Source organism: Chanos chanos, chromosome 2, assembly GCF_902362185.1.
Source record: "Chanos chanos chromosome 2, fChaCha1.1, whole genome shotgun sequence".
NCBI classification, from domain to species: Eukaryota; Metazoa; Chordata; class Actinopteri; order Gonorynchiformes; family Chanidae; genus Chanos; species Chanos chanos.
This window is the reverse complement of record NC_044496.1, coordinates 45867046-45885793: the sequence shown is the minus strand read 5'-3', so window position 1 is coordinate 45885793 and position 18748 is coordinate 45867046. Positions and strand designations below refer to the sequence as shown.

At 41.8% G+C, this 18748-nt stretch overlaps 4 protein-coding genes across 4 annotated transcripts; all 4 read right to left on the bottom strand.

The window, feature by feature from the left end:
- Nucleotides 1-4993: 4993 nt before the first annotated feature.
- Nucleotides 4994-9486, bottom strand: LOC115804967 (protocadherin gamma-A12-like). Its single transcript, XM_030765456.1, has 2 exons — nucleotides 7084-9486; nucleotides 4994-4999 (listed from the first exon to the last, which is right to left on the bottom strand). The coding sequence occupies exons 1-2, from the start codon at nucleotides 9484-9486 to the stop codon at nucleotides 4994-4996; spliced, it is 2409 nt and encodes an 802-aa protein (XP_030621316.1).
- A 557-nt stretch (nucleotides 9487-10043) lies between these two features.
- LOC115804966 (protocadherin gamma-A11-like) lies at nucleotides 10044-12494 on the bottom strand. The gene has a single exon (XM_030765454.1). It carries the CDS (start codon nucleotides 12492-12494, stop codon nucleotides 10044-10046), a length of 2451 nt encoding a protein of 816 aa, XP_030621314.1.
- A 217-nt stretch (nucleotides 12495-12711) lies between these two features.
- LOC115804965 (protocadherin beta-18-like) lies at nucleotides 12712-15459 on the bottom strand. The gene is made up of 3 exons (XM_030765453.1): nucleotides 15081-15459; nucleotides 13021-13793; nucleotides 12712-12732 (listed from the first exon to the last, which is right to left on the bottom strand). Exons 1-3 carry the CDS (start codon nucleotides 15457-15459, stop codon nucleotides 12712-12714), a joined length of 1173 nt encoding a protein of 390 aa, XP_030621313.1.
- Nucleotides 15460-15710: 251 nt separating this feature from the next.
- On the bottom strand, nucleotides 15711-18432 carry LOC115804964 (protocadherin beta-14-like). The gene is made up of 3 exons (XM_030765452.1): nucleotides 18089-18432; nucleotides 16033-16801; nucleotides 15711-15725 (listed from the first exon to the last, which is right to left on the bottom strand). The coding sequence occupies exons 1-3, from the start codon at nucleotides 18430-18432 to the stop codon at nucleotides 15711-15713; spliced, it is 1128 nt and encodes a 375-aa protein (XP_030621312.1).
- Nucleotides 18433-18748: the final 316 nt, after the last annotated feature.

Below are 18748 nucleotides of genomic sequence, written 5' to 3'. Positions count from 1 at the left end.
TAAAACTCAACAACAACTCACTGTTTACGAAGCTGGCTGAACAAGCAGATGACAATGGCTCCAAAATAAAGAACTAACGCCACAAAATATATCAGAGAAGTTTCAACACAGAGAATTTATTATGGATATTAATACATTTAAAATATTGTTGTTCTCCATGCCGTTTGTGCTTGACATGGGCAGAATTCTTTGGTGCCCTCGCGTGGTGTTTACAATGAACGACAACATGCTCCATGTTGGAGCGCCCCGTGTGGCAGAAGACAAGCTCAACTGAGAAACATGGCAGGGAGAACGCGAGGAGCAGAGCTCACATTATATAGTTTGTAAGGCGTTAACAATGAGGAGTGCAGAAGAGGAAAACTGATCATCACAACAAAAACGTGCAGGTGCCACCTTGGGCTTTTAAGACGACAAGCAAAAACGACACTGACCCCATAAATAATTGCGTTTTTTCCCATGACAACAATCTACCTGCGACGAGACATCGACGCACGCATGTCTTAACCACATTTCCATCGTAACAATGGATAGCCACTTTAACAAGACTTGTCCAGAAATCGCGTTTCATATCCATAACTGACAACAGCATTTTCACATTCATATATCCCCGAAAATACGATTAATAATAATAAAGGCCCTGAGCCCGACCCACCACTAACGACGACAGAACAGAGAGGGAGCGAGAGTTAGGGATACGCGAGGAAGGGAGGGATAGGATGCGCCACTGACACAATGAACAAAAGCACAGATTTCAGCACCATGTGGCCGAACAGCGACATACACGCGGAGAGAAGGCGGTTCTGCATTACGCATGCTGCAGAAAAGAAAGCGAGAGAGGAGGATTGTACGCTGCATATTCACCTCACAAATAAGTGTTTGTAAACAATATAAGCTGGCAAAATTATTACAATTCCTCTTACAAAGAGGGTTTGATAATCATCTAAAATAAAACAGATGTATTTGCAAAGGTCCATATTAAGTAGAAAGTTCTACCTTATCACTGGTTATCTGGAAATTTTCCTTCACAGTGTTTAATAAAAGAAACTGTTAAAGAAGGTAGATCATATTTAGGGATGTAGACCTATTCATAGTAAAACTATTCTGATATGTTTACATAAACCCAGTGAAAACAAACTGTAACAAACAACACAATGAATACAACTGCACTGCTTAGTTAACCTCATAACATGCTAAGCTGACATAAATTGCCCTCAGGCAAACAGTGATTAGTTCAAATATATTCACAGATTTTGACTGCTGTCATGCAGCTAAACACCGGTTTTCTCAATAATGGGCAAAAACTGGAAAGTCTTTAGAATTCCCTTGGTAAAGCTTTGAGTTGTATCACTTGGAGTCAATGCCTATACAAAAGCCAACAAACTTGCTGGCATATTAGGCATGGGATTGTGATATCTGGAGTGGAAGAAAATGACATTGCTGAATATTTGCTGGTGAACAATACTAAACAAACAAATATATGAGTTCATAGGTTTTATATTACAGGAAGAGAGAAAGCACTGTGACCTAATATGAGCAACTGGTATGTCTGTCAACCTCTACAGCATGCCCCTTACAAAGAAGATGGTTCATCTCTCTGACTGTCCTGTTCCACAGAAAATCAACACTCTCTGCATGTGAACTATTTTCTATGTGCTTTGCTGGTCTTATCAGTTCCTACCACATCAAATCAGTTCTCCCTAGCACTTATTGGCCATAATAATGATTTTTGTGGGATCCACTGAATCACAGAACAGATAAGTAACTGAATTAGTAAACAAACAATAATGTGTGTTTTGTCATGCCAGGAGACAGGTTTCTCAGAGTATCACACACACATACAGCGTGCACAACCAGAGGTACTGGGTTGTAGACATATGAGATAGGCAAAATTGTGTTACATTTCATGGAAAATGCTTTAAATGGGGTTTCACTGCATCAACCAGTAAACTAAATGAAGTAAGCTGTAAAACTACTTTTACTAATTAACTGATCAATAACTGATTAATCTGTAAAAAGGGAATACATATGAAGGCTAATTCCAGACACCAGCTAATTGAAATAGAACCAGACGACATTTCAAAGATCAGAACAGAAATTTAAACTCATTATGGGGGGAATGTGTTCATGTGGTAGTAGCTTTGAGAACATTTTATAATGGAAATTATTCCTTACCTTGTTTGTAGAGGCAGGCGGATAACAGCAATGGGGGACAGCGTCAGAGGTCAACATAAAAGAGAGGAAGAGAATGAAAGACTTGGTTAGAACAGCAAAGATGATGCCTTTGACGGATAACCACAGTCATACTTACCATCCCCATTCAGTCAGAACATGACCTCTGTACCAAAGAAATTTAGGTCACTTTTACGAGACAGACCATCATCTGAACAGCTGGGTTTTTAGTGTGTTCTCTGTGTTTTACACAGAAAATCACTTCAGTGTGTGCCAGTACAATGTAAAACACTTATAGAAAGAAAGAGAAAGAGGGGAAGAGGGGAATGGATTCTCAAAGAAATCTAGTTTAAGGACCTGTGTAGATGACACTGAAACACCAAAACTAAAGCACTGCTGTCATGCAGTGCTCAGAAACCAAATGAAGTCCAAATGAGCAGAGGGCAAGATTTATTTTAGGAATACTCCAGGAATAACCTAAATAAACCTCTGACCCTTAAATCTTCACTCTTTTTACCTGCCTCCACACATGCACACTCACACTCACACTCACACTCACACACACACACACAGACACACACACACACTCACACAGGTGAGATTTCATTATGAGAGCAGCTTTACTGTGGTGCACTGCACTCTCAAAGCTCAGGGTAATGGACATATGTGTGTGTGTGTGTGTGTGTGTGTGTGTGTGTGTGTGTGTGTGAGGTATGGTAACATTATAAGACTGAGACAAAAAGACCAAGCATTGTTAAAATCTAGTTGTAGTTAACATGCACACACATTGGGTCTTCCGGAAACATAGACAACACTTATTTGGTTCATAAGTAGATAGTGACATTAAGGGCAACGCCCATCTCTTGAGAGAAGGTTCTCCTTTCATATTCACCCACTTTCCTCCCTTCCCCCACCCCATTACCCCAGAATCTCAGACCAATGCATTGCAATGCCCACATCAGGGGTGTCTGATCCTACTAACAGCCTCTATCTATATCTTAGTTCCTTATACACCCAACTCTGAACCTGACAGTGCCCCCCTGTGAACTCAAATATGTGGTACAGTCCTGTCTGTGAGTCATCTTGTTGCTATGGTGAGCCATCCTCACCCCAGGATGAAAAATAGGAGACCAAGGAAAAAAAACCCCATCAAAACATGAGTGGAGAAAGAGAGGTGAAATGATGAGAGAACAATGACAAAAACAATGTATATATCAGAGGGAGAATAAGCTTAATCCAAGCAAAAGTGTGTGCATAACATCCTCATGAACAAAGACTAATATATTAACCAAGCATTAAAAGAGTGCACTTGCACAATCCTTAAACATAGTAACGTCAGCAAACTGGGTACAGTGTTCCAAGAGCTTGAAAACACTACTTCCAAAATACTGAAGCACAGAACATGTATATATTTAGCCTGCTCCACCTCTATATTCAGAGGTAAGCTGGTATGGCCTCAGCAGAGCACTGCACAAAGACTGCAGAGAGATGGAGCAGAAGAGGGGGAGGGGACTGATGGAGAGAGAGAGAGAGAGAGAGAGCGAGGGATCAGGAGAATCAGAAACCATGCCTGTTTCATTTGTAGACAAAACCACAGACCAGATAACACTAGAAATGATGAAAAAAAAGGTAAGAATCAGGAACCTCCTCCCATCACTGAAGTGATTATCACTGATATGGAATGGTATTGTGGATGAGTTTCTTTATGTGTAAGACTCACAACCTGATTTGAGAGAGGAAAGATATCTAAACACTCGGTGATAATAATGTGTGGAGAATGAGTGTTATTTCTCTGTGCATATCCCTCTGATCCGCTGTGACTGTGGCACTGTAACTGCGGATAAGCCGAATGCAATCCCTTCACAGGATCAGCATGCTGCACGAGGAACTGAACCACACACAATCACACCATAATAAATGCACACTTGGTCTGCGATCAGCGCACCAGGAAACATGTATGTATGTGTGTGTGACCTCCTCTAACTTCTCTGTCTCTGATTGTAGGAAAGGAGAGGAAAGGAGAGAGAGAGAGAGAGAGAGAGAGAGAGAGAGGCATCTGTTGACCTCAGTAAAGGACACTGCAGTACTACAATAAGAATACTGTTGATCAGTGTTTCCCGGTGTATCCCTTTTTGTGATACATTAGAAAAAACAACAACTTAGCATCATGTCACAGATTTCTCACACACAAACTTTTATAACTGGTGTACACACTCTAAGGGAGCAGTGTTTGTGTAAAGAAGGGTCAAAATGATGAGCATGTTGGTCTGTTGTATTTAAAGGATAGAGATAAAAAAAGTTACAGAGCTGATGCCAAATGTGAACTCAGATCACCCTTAACCCTGTCAGTTCAGTGTCAGTCACATTGCTTTGACAGCAGAGGCTGATAATCTCAAACACGCAGGCATGCATGCGCACACAAACACACACACACACACACACACACACAGACACACACAATCACATGTGTCTAACCGCTTTCACATAAAATGATGGTGTAATCAGTGATACTGAGTAGAGCAGATGATTGCAGTTAGAATCTCATTTCCAGATTTCCAGACCACACAAAAGATCTTCTCATTCAGTCCACACATGATGTTCATATTGTCTTTCTTTCACGCATACACAGACATATGTTCACCGAGGAAAACTGTAAGAACTCTTCTGAAAAAAAAAAAACCTGTTTGTCATCAGACCACACAAGGAAAGGACAGGGCAGAAGAAAGAGGAAAACACAGTTTCATTTAAAAATCAAATAGCCCACTGGACCTGAAAGATACAAATCATAATTCAATCCAAATAGAAGACAGGAAACGGCACACTATCACTCCTGTTTAGACACAAAATACAAAATAATACACAGAAAAATTAATCACAAGTAGTGTCAAAGTTCTTTGAAGTAGCTGAGTAGAGTTCGACATAGACAGGAACCAGATGATGCAGTGTTTCTGAGACATTAAAAGCAGCCTTGCTAATAAATCTGTGGCACAGATTAGACTTTAAAAGACAGATAAATGAGTCCAGATGTCTCAGAGATTACTGTCGGTAGGCCAAAAGTTCGCTGTGTGCATGTGTGGTGAGAATTAATTAGGCCTTCCTTATGCTGAAAATGTGCATGCACACACACACACACACACACAAACACACACACACAAATGCATAAATCATCCCAACGTGAAAGTTGTTGTAAACAACAACAAATTCCACATTAACCAATCCAGTTGTGCAGATGTATGCTACGTTACTGCAAGAAACACGCTGACACCAGGCTGAGAGTCTACCTCTACTTCATTCCACAATAATTCTTACTGATGATCTACGCCGATTAAAAAGCTAAAAAGAAAAAAAAAAAGCAGCCTACTCACGCCTGCTGATAAAATCCTGCGATACCAGTTACAAAATTCCACGCACAGGACAGATTTCTATTTCAGAATGAGTTACAGTAGATTATGTTTCACACTTGAGCCTATGCTTTTCACTCATGAAATTGCAGTAAAAGTTAAGTGAAGAACAGCCCTGAGGTTAAAACGGACATCTAGAGGAAACGACTGACCCGAAACCAGCTAACAGAAAGCTCTGCTAAAATTAAGATAAGATGTGACTACGTTCCTACATTTTATTTACACAGTATGCTCTTCAATAAATAGCGTTTGTGCGGGAAGCATCTGATCGCCATATGTGAGCCATTTCCTGCTGCTCTGTAGAATCCCAAAGCCTGAGGACGTGAACTACAGTTAATAGCTACTTAAATCAAAACGTGTGGTGCAGCATGTGAAATCAACACACTATACAAGCTCTGTAACTGTACAAACATCTCTCTGATAAGGTATTAAGGTAATAAGGTGATAAGGTCATTCAGGTGATAGGGTAATTCAAAAGGCTCACCAAGTAGTATAATTTGGCGAGCCTTTTGAATTATCATCACAATATACCTGATAGAGTAATCAGTGGAATGTCTGGCCAGAGAGCCAAAGACAAAACTCGAAGCACAGCTGATTATGTAGCAGCCATCATACTGTAGGGTGATCTGGACCATGCTGCACAGCAGTACTATCTTCTCTCTGGATAGCAGTGCTTTCCGACCAGTGAAAGTAGGTCATTGCTCTGGTACTCTCATGTGTGCATGTGTGTATATGAGAGAAAGGGATAGACAGAGAGAGTTCTACTCTGACATAACTGTGCTCCCTCTTATGTGTTTCTCTCAACCTCTACTTCACATTTCTGATTTGGTTGTAAAACATTTAAATTGTCAGTGTGTGACAATGAGGAAAAATACTGTCTTCCTTGTGAAAAAAAAAGTCATATTGTTTCTTGTGTGCTGCTGAATTCAACTCTACTCTACTTCAACTCTATCCAATGCTACTTTACTGTCATACTCTCAAATCCTGCTAATCCACATCTGTCTATCTGTCTTCCTTTTTGAGAGGCTGAGCTTAGTACTAATGCTAATAATGATTCTACCACTAATATGTACATACATACATACATACATACATACAGATTATAAGTCTTTGGAACCCTTTCCCTCAGCACACGACCTAAATTCAAACGCAACATCATTGCAAAACCTCAGCTCTAGCACTTTGTGCATAGTTTTATGAACAATCACAGAATGAACTACACTTCATTAAAATCCAAAGATGTTTTCTCAAGTCAGGACTATTAATAAGTGGTGTCAGTAATATGATAGGATTTTTTAACTTTTAACAACGATGGGCCTAGACATTTTGACACAATCATAGATGGTGTAATGTTCAAACTTACTGCCATGGTAAATACAGTCAAAGAATAATTTCAAAGGCAGGTACTGAAGAGTAAGTGACCCAAAACTTTATGAAGCGACCATTTTAAAAGTACTTGTTCATTCAGGCATATGTCATCAGAAGGCCAGTGGATAGCCACAGTGCACCTCACCTCTAAACTCACATCCAGGTCCTCACTCTGATTGTCTTGCCTTTGCAGTGTCCCCATGCCATTAACATCAGCACTCAAAACACCTTGTCCGAAAGGCCTGAGAAATCTCAGATCACTTTTTCGGGAATCGTTCGTTCCACATAACTCATAACTGTACACTTGTTTTAAAGTTCCTGTTCCTTCAACGTCAGCGTAAATGGGCGGATAATACGGTATAACTGGGAGATCTGTGGTGGATTTATAGAGCATCCGTCCTCGTCTCCATCTGTAGCACTTGACTGAAAGTATGGCTATGATGGACACAGTAAAGAGAAAGGAGACTACAGCCAAGGCCAAAACTAGATAGAAAGTCAGATTGCCGTTGTAATCCTTGTTATGCGAAAAATCTGTAAACTCTGAGAGCACTTCAGGAAAGCTGTCCGCCACAACCACATTAACACTGACTGTAGCTGAACGGGCGGGCTGGCCATTGTCCATCACTACAACAGTGAGCCTTTGTTTCACAGCATCTTTATCAGTGACTTGACGGATAGTTCTTATTTCTCCATTCTGTAGACCCACTTCAAACAGCGCCCTGTCTGTTGTTTTCAGCAGTTTATATGAGAGCCAGGCATTCTGTCCAGAGTCCACATCTACAGCCACCACTTTAGTGACAAGATAACCCACCTCTGCTGAACGTGGCACCATTTCAGCCACTATAGAGCCACCAGTCTGTACTGGATAAAGAACCTGAGGTGCGTTGTCGTTTTGATCTTGTATAATTATTTTCACAGTAGCATTGCTACTCAGTGGAGGAGAGCCTCCGTCTTGGGCTTTCACAGTAAAAATGAAGAACTTCACTTGCTCAAAATCAAAAGATTTCGACGCGTAAATCACGCCGTTCTCCGAATTTATAGAAACCAATGATGTTACTGGTATCCCATTAAAATCACCCTCACAAATAAAATAAGATATGCGTGCGTTAGCGCCCAGGTCAGCGTCATAAGCATTAACATTGAAAATAGACAGAGAAGGTGAATTATTCTCCATCATGTGCGCACTGTATACTTCTTGTTCAAACTGGGGAGCATTATCATTTACATCGGAGATCTTAACATGTAACATCTTTTTGCTATACAGCGATGGACTGCCTCCGTCTTTTGCTGTAATTGTGATATTATAGTCTGTAATTTGCTCTCTGTCCAGGACTGAGTCGGTTACTAAGCTGTAGTAATTAGTTAACGTCGATACAATTTTGAATGGAAAGCTACCGTCAGTGAAACAGGTAACTTTACCATTTTCTTCAGAATCGGTGTCTTGTACATTAAACATAGCAACGACAGTCCCGGGGGGAGAATCCTCCGATAGTGTGCTTGAGAAGGACATTAGCGTTATTTTTGGCGCATTGTCATTCACGTCAGTTACTTCTATGGTCACATCACAAGAGTCGGATAGACCTCCCTGATCTTTGGCCTGGATTTTAAACTCGTGAACGGTGGACTTTTCAAAATCTAGCTTTCCAATTAACCTTATTTCACCAGTGGAGGCATCGACTGAGAAAAGATCTTTAATTGCAGCAGTATCGTGTTCAAAATAATATTGAATGTTGCTTCCGGATTTCAGATCCTCATCTACCGCCTTTACCGTGATGAGTAAGGTTCCCTTATCTGTATTTTCAGGGACGGACACCTTGTAAAAGCCTCGTTCAAAAACAGGGGCGTTGTCATTTGCATCAAGAATGACAACATGAATTTTTACGGTGCCAGTGCGTTTGGGGTTTCCTCCATCCACGGCAGTAACAGTTAAATACAAATGCTCTTGTTTCTCCCTGTCTAAAGGTGTTTGCAAGATCAGTTCTACGCTTTTACTGTTACCAGCCCGGATTTGTGTCTTTAAACCAAAGTGATCTGTCGGATGGACAGTATAGCTCTGAATACTGTTTATTCCCACGTCAGGATCTATTGCACTTTCAAGAGAAAAGCGAGCACCAGTAGAGACCGACTCACTAATTTCTAGTTCAATTTCACTCTTCGGAAATACCGGAGTGTTGTCATTCTCGTCTAATATTTCCACAGTGACACTATAGAGTTCAATAGGATTCTCGAGTACAACCTCAAAGCTGAAGCTGCATGCAGACATGGCACCAACGCACAACAGTTCGCGGTCAATCCTCTCCCTCACAATGATGTGTCCTTTCTCTCGGTCTAGCTCCACGTACTCGCGCCCATCAACGTTAAAGATTCGAGCCTTCCCCGTCATCAACCGTTTGGAGTCCAGGCCGAGGTCTTTAGCAATGTCTCCAACGAAAGAGCCACGTGCCATCTCTTCAGGCACAGAATAACGGACCTGTCCCAATGCGCCATAGAGAAAAAGTGCCAAATACGCACATGACGGCCACAACATACAACAGCTCCTCATTCGCATGGTCATGAAGGACCATCCAGTAATCCTTATGACTAAGAAAGGGCTCCTAATAATGGCCTCTGATATGCTCCGGCGCCTGTGTAGTAATCCCGAAAACACACGGAAAAAAACTTGAAGTACGAGTCAGACCCATTCAGCACGAAAAGTGAATACAATAACTGTACATACGGCACATGCGCAAATATTTGAGCATAAAGGGAGGCTCAGTATTTTACAAAACAGATCATCCCTGTAACCAACAGCGACACTCAGGGTTCAAAACAGCGAACTACAGAAAATCTTTCCCTCATCACACTAAGAGGGCAATTTGACAAAGCCTATGTTCCCTGTCAATTAAGCGAACACATGCCGAAATTGGACAGTTTTCAGTTATAGGCACGAACACAACAAACACATAATCAATGTAAATAATGGGGGGAAAAATCAAGCCAGAGATCATTTGCAACATCAAAACCAGTGTGTAAATTTGATATTTTGATTTGATGTAAATAACAGCAGCGGGTGCCGAAGGATCGAGCCTATGTATTTTGTGGTTGTGTGTACATTATGCCGGTTGATTAAGCATACACGGGCTTAACGTCGCTCACCTGAATTTCAGATTCTTCTGGTGACTGCTTATTCTCTGACACAAGTACGTGTGGAGGTAATCCATCTGTCTCCAGATTAGTCATGCTCTGATTGCAATGTCTCATGTATGTCAAATCACTCTTTCGAGAATCAGTCGTTCCACACATTCCATAGTTGTACATTTGCTTTAAAGTTTCTGTGCCTTCTACGTCTGCGTAAATGGGTGGATAATACGGTATAACTGGGAGATTTGCGTTGGATCTGTAAAATATGCGTTCTTGTCGCCAGCGGTGGCATTTTACTGATAGGATGGCTATAATGGACAAAATAAAGAGGAAGGAAACCACAGCCAATGCCAAAACTAGATAAAGGGTCAGACTGTCGTTGTAATCCTTTTCGTACGAAAAGTCAGTAAACTCCGAGAGCACTTCGGGAAAACTGTCCGCCACAACCACGTTAATATTGACTGTTGCTGAACGAGAGGGCTGGCCATTGTCCTCCACTACAACAGTGAGCCTTTGTTTCACAGCATCTTTATCAGTGACTTGGCGAATAGTTCTTATTTCTCCATTCTGTAGACCCACTTCAAACAGTGCCCTGTCTGTGGCTTTCAGCAGTTTATATGAGAGCCAGGCGTTCTGTCCAGAGTCCACATCAACAGCCACTACTTTAGTGACAAGATAGCCTACATCTGCCGTACGAGGCACCATTTCAGCAACCACAGAGCCTCCACCTGTCTGTATTGGGTACAAAACCTGAGGCGTGTTGTCGTTCTGATCTTGAATCCCTATTTTCACACTAACATTGGTACTGAGCGGTGGGTTGCCTCCATCTTGCGCTTTGATTAAAATATTAAGTTCTTTTGTTTGCTCATAATCAAAGGAACAAGTAGCGAGAATCGCCCCGCTTTCAGCATTAACTGCAATACAACGTGATGTGGTAACACCATTAATACTATTCAAATCCTCGAGGAAATATGAAATACGAGCATTGTTACCAGTATCTTTGTCACTAGCACTGACAGCAAATATAGACACTCCTGGTGAGTTATTTTCCATTACATATGCAGTGTATTTCTGTTGCTGGAAAACAGGAGCATTGTCATTTATATCAGAGATTTTCAGCTTAAGAGTTTTATTAGCAGAGAAAGACGGTGATCCCTCATCAGTTGCTGTTATTGTTATATTATATTCTGACACCTTCTCACGGTCTAAAAAATGTTCAGTTACTAAAACATAAATATTGGACGACGATGCTGCAATTTTGAAAAGCGAAGCTACATTTAATGTGCATTTAATCTGTCCATTTTTCCCGGAATCGAAATCTTTAATGTTGAGCATCGCTATGACAGTCTCAGGAGGGGAGTCCTCTGGGACCGGGCTGGAAAACGAGATTACGCTTATTACAGGAGCATTATCGTTCACATCTGTCAGTTCAATGAGAACTTTACAGGTGTCCGTTAAACCTCCCTTATCTGTTGCTTCGACGTCTAATTCATATTTTTTAGATTTCTCATAATCTAAGACACCATTCACAGTAATGTCACCAGTGTGCGCCTCTATGCTGAACAAATCCAAATCTCTACCACTGCTCTGAGAGAAAGAATATGTAACCTCACCATTTGTTCCTTTGTCTTTGTCGGTTGCACTCACTTTCACCACTAAAGTGCCTTTCGCTGAATTTTCCGACAACGTGACTCTGTAGATAGATTGACTAAATACAGGGGTATTGTCGTTGACATCGATGACCCTAACAGTGACTTTGACGGTGCCAGATCTTTGAGGATTACCACCATCCAATGCCGTCAAAACTAGTTTAAGTTCTTCCTGTTTTTCTCTGTCTACGGGTGTCTGCAATACCATCTCCACATATTTTGTGCCATCATGACGAGACAACTCTTTCAATACAAAATTATCAGTTGGATGAAGAGTGTATCTCTGGAGTGTATTTAAGCCTACATCAGGATCGTGCGCGCTGTCGAGTGAATATTTGGTTCCTGGAACAGCCGATTCGATCATTTGGAAATTAATTTCCTTTCTGGCGAAAACCGGTGCATTATCGTTAATATCCAGTATTTCCACATCAATACGGTGTAACTCCATGGGGTTCTCTAGTATGATCTGGAAATTTAAGGAACAGGGAGACACTTGGGCGCACAGTTCCTCTCGATCTATTCTTTCTCTTACTACCAGTGTCCCTTTATCCACATTCAGACCTATGTACTCACGACTGTCCTCGGTAAAGATCCGCGCCCGGCCAGATTTTAGTCTCTTGATGTCCAGAGCAAGGTCCTGGGCGATATTGCCCACGAGCGAGCCCCTCGTCATTTCCTCGGGAATAGAATATCGGGTCTGGCTGCGAGCACTCTCGAGGATGAACATACACAGAAAGAGAAAATGTATTTGATATGTCCAAACGCGAGGTGCAGAGCCGCATGCCATTTCATCGAGAAAATCAAATCCCACTAATCGACTCCAACCCAAGATGTGGAAAAATGTAATTTATCCTCCGAAAATGCAAACAATTTAGCAAAACCAGGCTCAAATGGCGGAACGAACGCTATTGTGAGATAAATTCAAATGGGTGATGTATCCTGCAGCACTGATGTCAGAGAAGGGTGGGACATTACGCATGTGCGTGTAAAAATCCACAGACTAATCAACAGCGGCACTTAGAGCACTGAACAAACATTACAACATTTTAAAATCGAGACAGTTACAAAATCGACATAATCACAAATCCTGTGGTCGTCCATGAAAAAGAAACCTCTGCTTGAAATGGGGATAAAGTCGTCTAACCAGTCAATTCCCAGTTGCATCCAAGTATCTCTACTCTTTTTTTGTCAAAGGCATAAGCGAAACGCAACAGATTGTATTTTTCTTGTAAAGATTTATGTTCTTTCTTTTTTAAATAAAAAGTTCTATTGTTTGGGGCTTCTAAGTAATTACCTACTATATTTGATCTCACCTGATCTTCAGAGTCATCATTAGGAAGGTTTACCCTCTGTGCATGCGGGAGCGTATTTGTTCCACTGCTTTCCAGACTAATGATGCTCTGAGTGCAAGGTTTTCGGTGTATCAGATCGCTCTGTCTGGAGTCAGTCGTTCTGCAAACGTCATAATTGCACCCATACTGGAGAGTCCCCGTGCCTCCTATGTCTGCGTACAGGGGTGGATAATACGGTATAACTGGAAGATTGGCACTGGATTTGCAAAGCACGCGATGTTGCTGCCATCGGTAGCATTTCACAGACAGAATAGCTATTATGGACACAATAAAGAGAAAGGACACTACAGCCAAGGACAAGACTAAGTAAAAAGTCAGGTTGTTGTAATCCTTGTCGTGCTCAAATTCACTGAACTCCGAGAGCACTTCAGGAAAATTGTCAGCCACAACCACGTTAACATTGACTGTAGCTGAGCGAGAGGGCTGGCCGTTGTCCTCCACCACAACAGTGAGCCTTTGTTTTACAGCATCTTTATCAGTAACTTGGCGAATAGTTCTTATTTCTCCATTCTGTAGGCCCACTTCAAACAGCGCCCTGTCTGTTGTCTTCAGCAGTTTGTATGAGAGCCAGGCGTTCTGTCCAGAGTCCACGTCCACGGCCACCACTTTAGTGACAAGATACCCCACATCTGCGGAACGGGGCACCATTTCAGTTACTAGAGAGCCACCAGTCTGTACTGGGTAGAGAACCTGAGGCGGGTTATCGTTCTGATCTTGAATCATTATTTTCACAGTCACATTATTACTGAGAGGTGGGTTGCCTCCATCTTGCGCTTTTACGCGTATACTAAATTCTTTTATTTGCTCATAATCGAAGGAGCGAACAGCCAGGATGGCCCCGCTTTCGGCATTAACTGAAATATGACTTGATGCAGAAACACCGTTGACGTTAAAATCCTCGAGGAAATATGAAATACGAGCATTGTTACCAGAGTCTTTGTCACTGGCTTGAACAGCAAAGACAGACACTCCCGGTGAGTTATTTTCCATCACATATGCGGTGTATGACTTCTGGTGAAAAACAGGGGCGTTATCATTAATATCAGAGATTTTTAACGAAAGAGTATTATTAACAGAGAAAGACGGTGATCCTTCGTCCGAGGCCGTTATAATTATATTGTATTCTGATACATCCTCATGGTCTAAAACGTTATCCGTAACCAAACTATAAATACTGGACGATGATGGTTTGATTCGGAAGGGTATACCGGGAGTAACCGAACATTTCACTTGTCCGTTTTTTCCAGAATCTAAATCCTTAACATTCAACATGGCTATGGCAGTGCCCAGAGGAGAATCTTCGGGTATTGGGTTAGAAAAGGAAATAATGCTTATTATAGGAGCATTGTCGTTAACATCAATCAGCTCAAGGAACACTTTGCTGGTGTCTGATAAGCCTCCAATATCTCTAGCTTCCACATTAAACTCATACTTCTTGGACTTTTCATAATCTAACGGGCCGGCGACAGTTATATCGCCAGTATTGGGCTCAACCTTGAAAAGTTCTGATATGCTTTCACTGCTTTGAGAAAAAGAATAAGTCACTTGGCCATTAATTCCGTCGTCCGCATCAGTTGCACTGACCTTTAAAAGAATAGCACCCTTCGGAGTGTTTTCTCGTAAAGATGTTCGATATAAAGACTGAGTAAAAACAGGCGCGTTGTCATTTGCATCTAAAACAATAATATTTATCTTAATTGTGCCAAATTTTGGGGGGCTTCCGCCGTCGAAAGCAGTCAGTATTAATTCGTGCATCTTTTGCTCCTCTCTGTCTAATTGTGTCTGCAAAATGAGCTCTACATATTTTTCTCCATCAGAATTTGTCAATTCTTTCAGTGCAAAATGTTCAGCTGGACTAAGGGTGTATGACTGGAGTGAATTTAAATCTACATCAGGATCTTTCGCATTGTCAAGCGAATACCTAGCACCTGGAACAGCCGATTCGCTCATTTGGAAATTAATTTCCTTTCTGGCGAAAACTGGAGCATTGTCGTTAATATCTAATATTTCTACATCAATACGATGCAACTCCAAGGGGTTCTCTAGTATGATCTGGAAATGTAAGGAACAGGGAGACATCTGAGCGCACAGCTCCTCTCTGTCTATTCTCTCTCTCACTATCAGTGTCCCTTTATCTGCATTCAAATCAATATACTCACGACTGTCCTCGGTAAAAATCCGCGCTCGGCCAGATTTTAGCCTCTTTGTGTCCAAACCAAGGTCCTGAACTATATTCCCTACAAGCGAGCCTTTCGTCATTTCCTCGGGAATAGAGTAACGGACCTGTCCTTGCGCAGCGTCCAAGACAAAAACGCAAAACACCAGAATCCTGGTCAGCCATGACAGAGATAGTACTGCACAGACCCATGATTTTGGGTTGAGAGAGCGAAGAAATTCCATCTTTCAAGAAAGACGCAGTATACAAGGAAACAATCGACGATCAACGAAACTCAGAAATCAGGATATTTCACTTTGATGTTTCACGAGAAGGGCAAACCGTTCGTGGGAGCGACTCTCAGGCGAGCTGTGAAGAGGTGGATTTTATTATGCGCTCATGATGCCGGGCAGGGGGAGTTCATATCGAACAAACATTAAGGCAAAAACACATACTGATCAACAGCGGCACTTAGAGCACCGAACGATTATTACAACTAAAGCAAAAGCAACTGGAGAAAAACCAACATGACAACACAGCCACAGTGCAACAGAACAAGTAATTTTAGTAATCAATGACTCAAAGCTTCTAAGATAACTCAAACTAGCATAAATGTGTAGAAAAAAAGTTACCATTTATCTCAGCCGCTTTCAATTCTTTTTTACTAACTTATTGGCTTCTCGGGAAAGCCTGAACCAATGATCATACAACATTTTGAAACAAACACTGTTTACTGAACGGGATTCAATAAATGTAGAAACTTCTAAAAAGGAGATGCTCGAGAAATCTGATAAATTGTCTATTATACTTAACCTCACCTGATCATTAGGATTGTCAGTGGTCAGTTTCTCTCTGTGGACATGTAGGAGTGTCTGCATTCCACTGTTGTCTTGATCAGTGATGCTCTGATTGCAAGATCTGACGTATGTCAAATCACTCTTTCTGGAGTCAGTTGTTCTGTAAACCTCGTGATTATACACGTGCGGGAGAGTCCCTGTACTCCCTATGTCTGCGTAAATGGGCGGATAGTAGGGAATAACTGGGAGATTGGCGCTGGATTTGTAAAACATGCGCCCCCGTCTCCATCTGTAACATTTGACTGACAGAATAGCTATGATGGACACTATAAAGAGGAAGGACACTACAGCCAAGGCCAAAACTAGGTAAAAAGTCAGGTTGTCATTGTAATCCTTGTTATGCGTAAAGTCAGTGAATTCCGAGAGCACTTCCGGGAAGTTATCCGCCAAAATCACGTTTACACTGACTGTAGCTGAACGAGAGGGCTGGCCGTTGTCTTCCACCACAACAGTGAGTCTTTGTTTCACAGCATCTTTATCAGTTACTTGGCGAATAGTTCTTATTTCTCCATTCTGTAGACCCACTTCAAACAGTGCCCTGTCTGTGGCTTTCAGCAGTTTATAGGAGAGCCAGGCATTCTGTCCAGAGTCCACATCGACAGCCACCACTTTGGTGACAAGATAGCCTACATCTGCTGAACGGGGCACCATTTCAGCCACCATAGAACCACCGGCCTGTACTGGATACAGAACCTGCGGAGCGTTGTCATTCTGGTCCTGAATCATTATTTTCACACTCACGTTACTACTCAGGGGAGGGGAGCCTCCATCTTGTGCTTTTACACGGAAGATGAAATGTTTGATTTGCTCATAATCAAAAGAGCGCACTGCGTGGATAACGCCACTATCTGCATTAACGGACACGTAGGAGGACACTGGTACTCCGTTAACGGACGAGTCCACGAGTATATAAGAAATGCGGGCATTCTGGTTCCAGTCCGCATCTCTAGCTTCTACAGTGGCTATAGAGAGTCCCGGTGTGTTATTTTCCTGAACAGATGCTTCATATGAGGTCTTCTCAAAAACAGGTGCGTTGTCGTTCACATCTGATAACTGTAAGGAGAGAGTGACGCTGTTGAAGAGAGAGGGCACTCCCCCATCAGCACACGTCAGATTTATATTGTACTCATTCACTCTCTCCCGGTCTAAATCACCTTCAGTAACGAGGCTATAAAAGTTATTCCTTGTAGATGTCAGTTTAAATGGAAGACTATCATTAATCGAACAGTGGACTCTACCGTTTTGTCCTGAATCTGGATCCTGAATATTAACCATGGTAATAACTGTCCCGGATTCTGAATCTTCAGTTACTATATTTAATTTAGACATTATATTAATGACTGGTCGGTTATCATTCAAGTCACTAACATCCACAATAATTTTACATGAATCTGTAAGCCCTCCGTCATCGCTTGCCTGCACATGGATTTGATAATTGTGGGCTTTCTCATAATCGACATTTCCGACGACAATTACTTCCCCCTCTGTTCCATTAATTTCAAACAACTCCGGAACATCATCGAGACTGTTTGTAATTGAATAAAATATTTTGCCATTTGAACCTTCGTCAGCATCGGATGCACTGACTATTGTTACAACTGTACCCTTTAGTGCATTCTCGGTAATAGTAGCCTTATATATTCCTTGGGTAAATACAGGTGCGTTGTCATTGGCATCTAAAACGGTTATTTGTATTTGCGCAGTGCCAGACAGTTGAGGGTTGCCTCCATCAAGAGCTACTAGAAGCAATGAGATCTCCGCTTGCTTTTCGCGATCCAGGGGTTTTTGAAGAATCATTTCAACCACTTTTCCACCATCATGCTGATTTTGTATTTTCAGTGAGAAGTTTTCCGTGGGCTTCAATGAATAACTTTGAAGACCATTAACACCAATATCCGGATCCATTGCTCGTTCTAAGACGAATTTAGCACCAGGTAGTGCCGACTCACTAATTCTAAACTTCATTTCGTTTCGTTTAAATGAAGGAGAATTGTCATTTATGTCTGTGATTTCGATTGTAATAGTGTAAAATTCCATCGGGTTCTCTAGAATAATCTGAAAGTGTAGCGCGCATGGCATAGTTTGTCCGCATAGCATCTCTCGGTCTATTTTATTTTTAATGAGAAGGTCGCCCCTTTCGCTATTCAGATCGATGTATTTGGTGTTGTCACCCGTGTAAACACGGGCGTTACCAGATTGTAGTCTCTTTAAATCTAAACCCAAATCCTGCGCTATATTACCGATAACGGAGCCTATGGCCATTTCCTCTGCAATGGAGTAACTGGCCTGTGAGGACACTGAACTCAGAAACAGTACCGAAATAAATAACAGTACTTGCCACACCATCGCTCTGTCTGACATTGTCCTCTGTTACAGGAAAGCAGAAATAATATATAATCCGATATGCAATTTTCGATCCTCGGTTAATGTTTCAATCCATCTGTAACAAAGAAATGATGCTCAGAACCCAATATTCCTGGAGTAAAAAAAACATAGTGTTCGATACCTCCTCGACTAGTGTTGTCTGTAACCAGACTATGCGCTGTGTCTGCGACTCTTTGTATCCCCGATCTGTCGGGTAGACGGGGGAGGAAATGCTGTAAACGTGCTTCCTAAATCTTCACACTCTGACCAACAGCGGCACTATGAGTTCAACGCAGTCAGCTGCACAACCAGC

What these genes read in the sequence shown, in the direction of transcription:
- LOC115804967 (XM_030765456.1), bottom strand. Translation starts at nt 9,486, where the DNA reads ATGCGAATGAGGAGCTGTTGTATGTTGTGGCCGTCATGTGCGTATTTG.
- LOC115804964 (XM_030765452.1), bottom strand. Translation starts at nt 18,432, where the DNA reads ATGTCAGACAGAGCGATGGTGTGGCAAGTACTGTTATTTATTTCGGTA. An exon ending in ATGGAATTTTACACTATTAC is followed by an intron (nt 16,802 to 18,088) that starts AATCGAAATCAC and finishes CGTGAGTGTGAA; the next exon opens with AATAATGATTCAGGACCAGA.
- LOC115804965 (XM_030765453.1), bottom strand. Translation starts at nt 15,459, where the DNA reads ATGGAATTTCTTCGCTCTCTCAACCCAAAATCATGGGTCTGTGCAGTA. An exon ending in GAACCCCTTGGAGTTGCATC is followed by an intron (nt 13,794 to 15,080) that starts GTATTGATGTAG and finishes GTAATAATGTGA; the next exon opens with CTGTGAAAATAATGATTCAA. An exon ending in ATGATGACTCTGAAGATCAG is followed by an intron (nt 12,733 to 13,020) that starts GTGAGATCAAAT and finishes ATGTTTGTTCAG; the next exon opens with TGCTCTAAGTGCCGCTGTTG.
- LOC115804966 (XM_030765454.1), bottom strand. Translation starts at nt 12,494, where the DNA reads ATGGCATGCGGCTCTGCACCTCGCGTTTGGACATATCAAATACATTTT.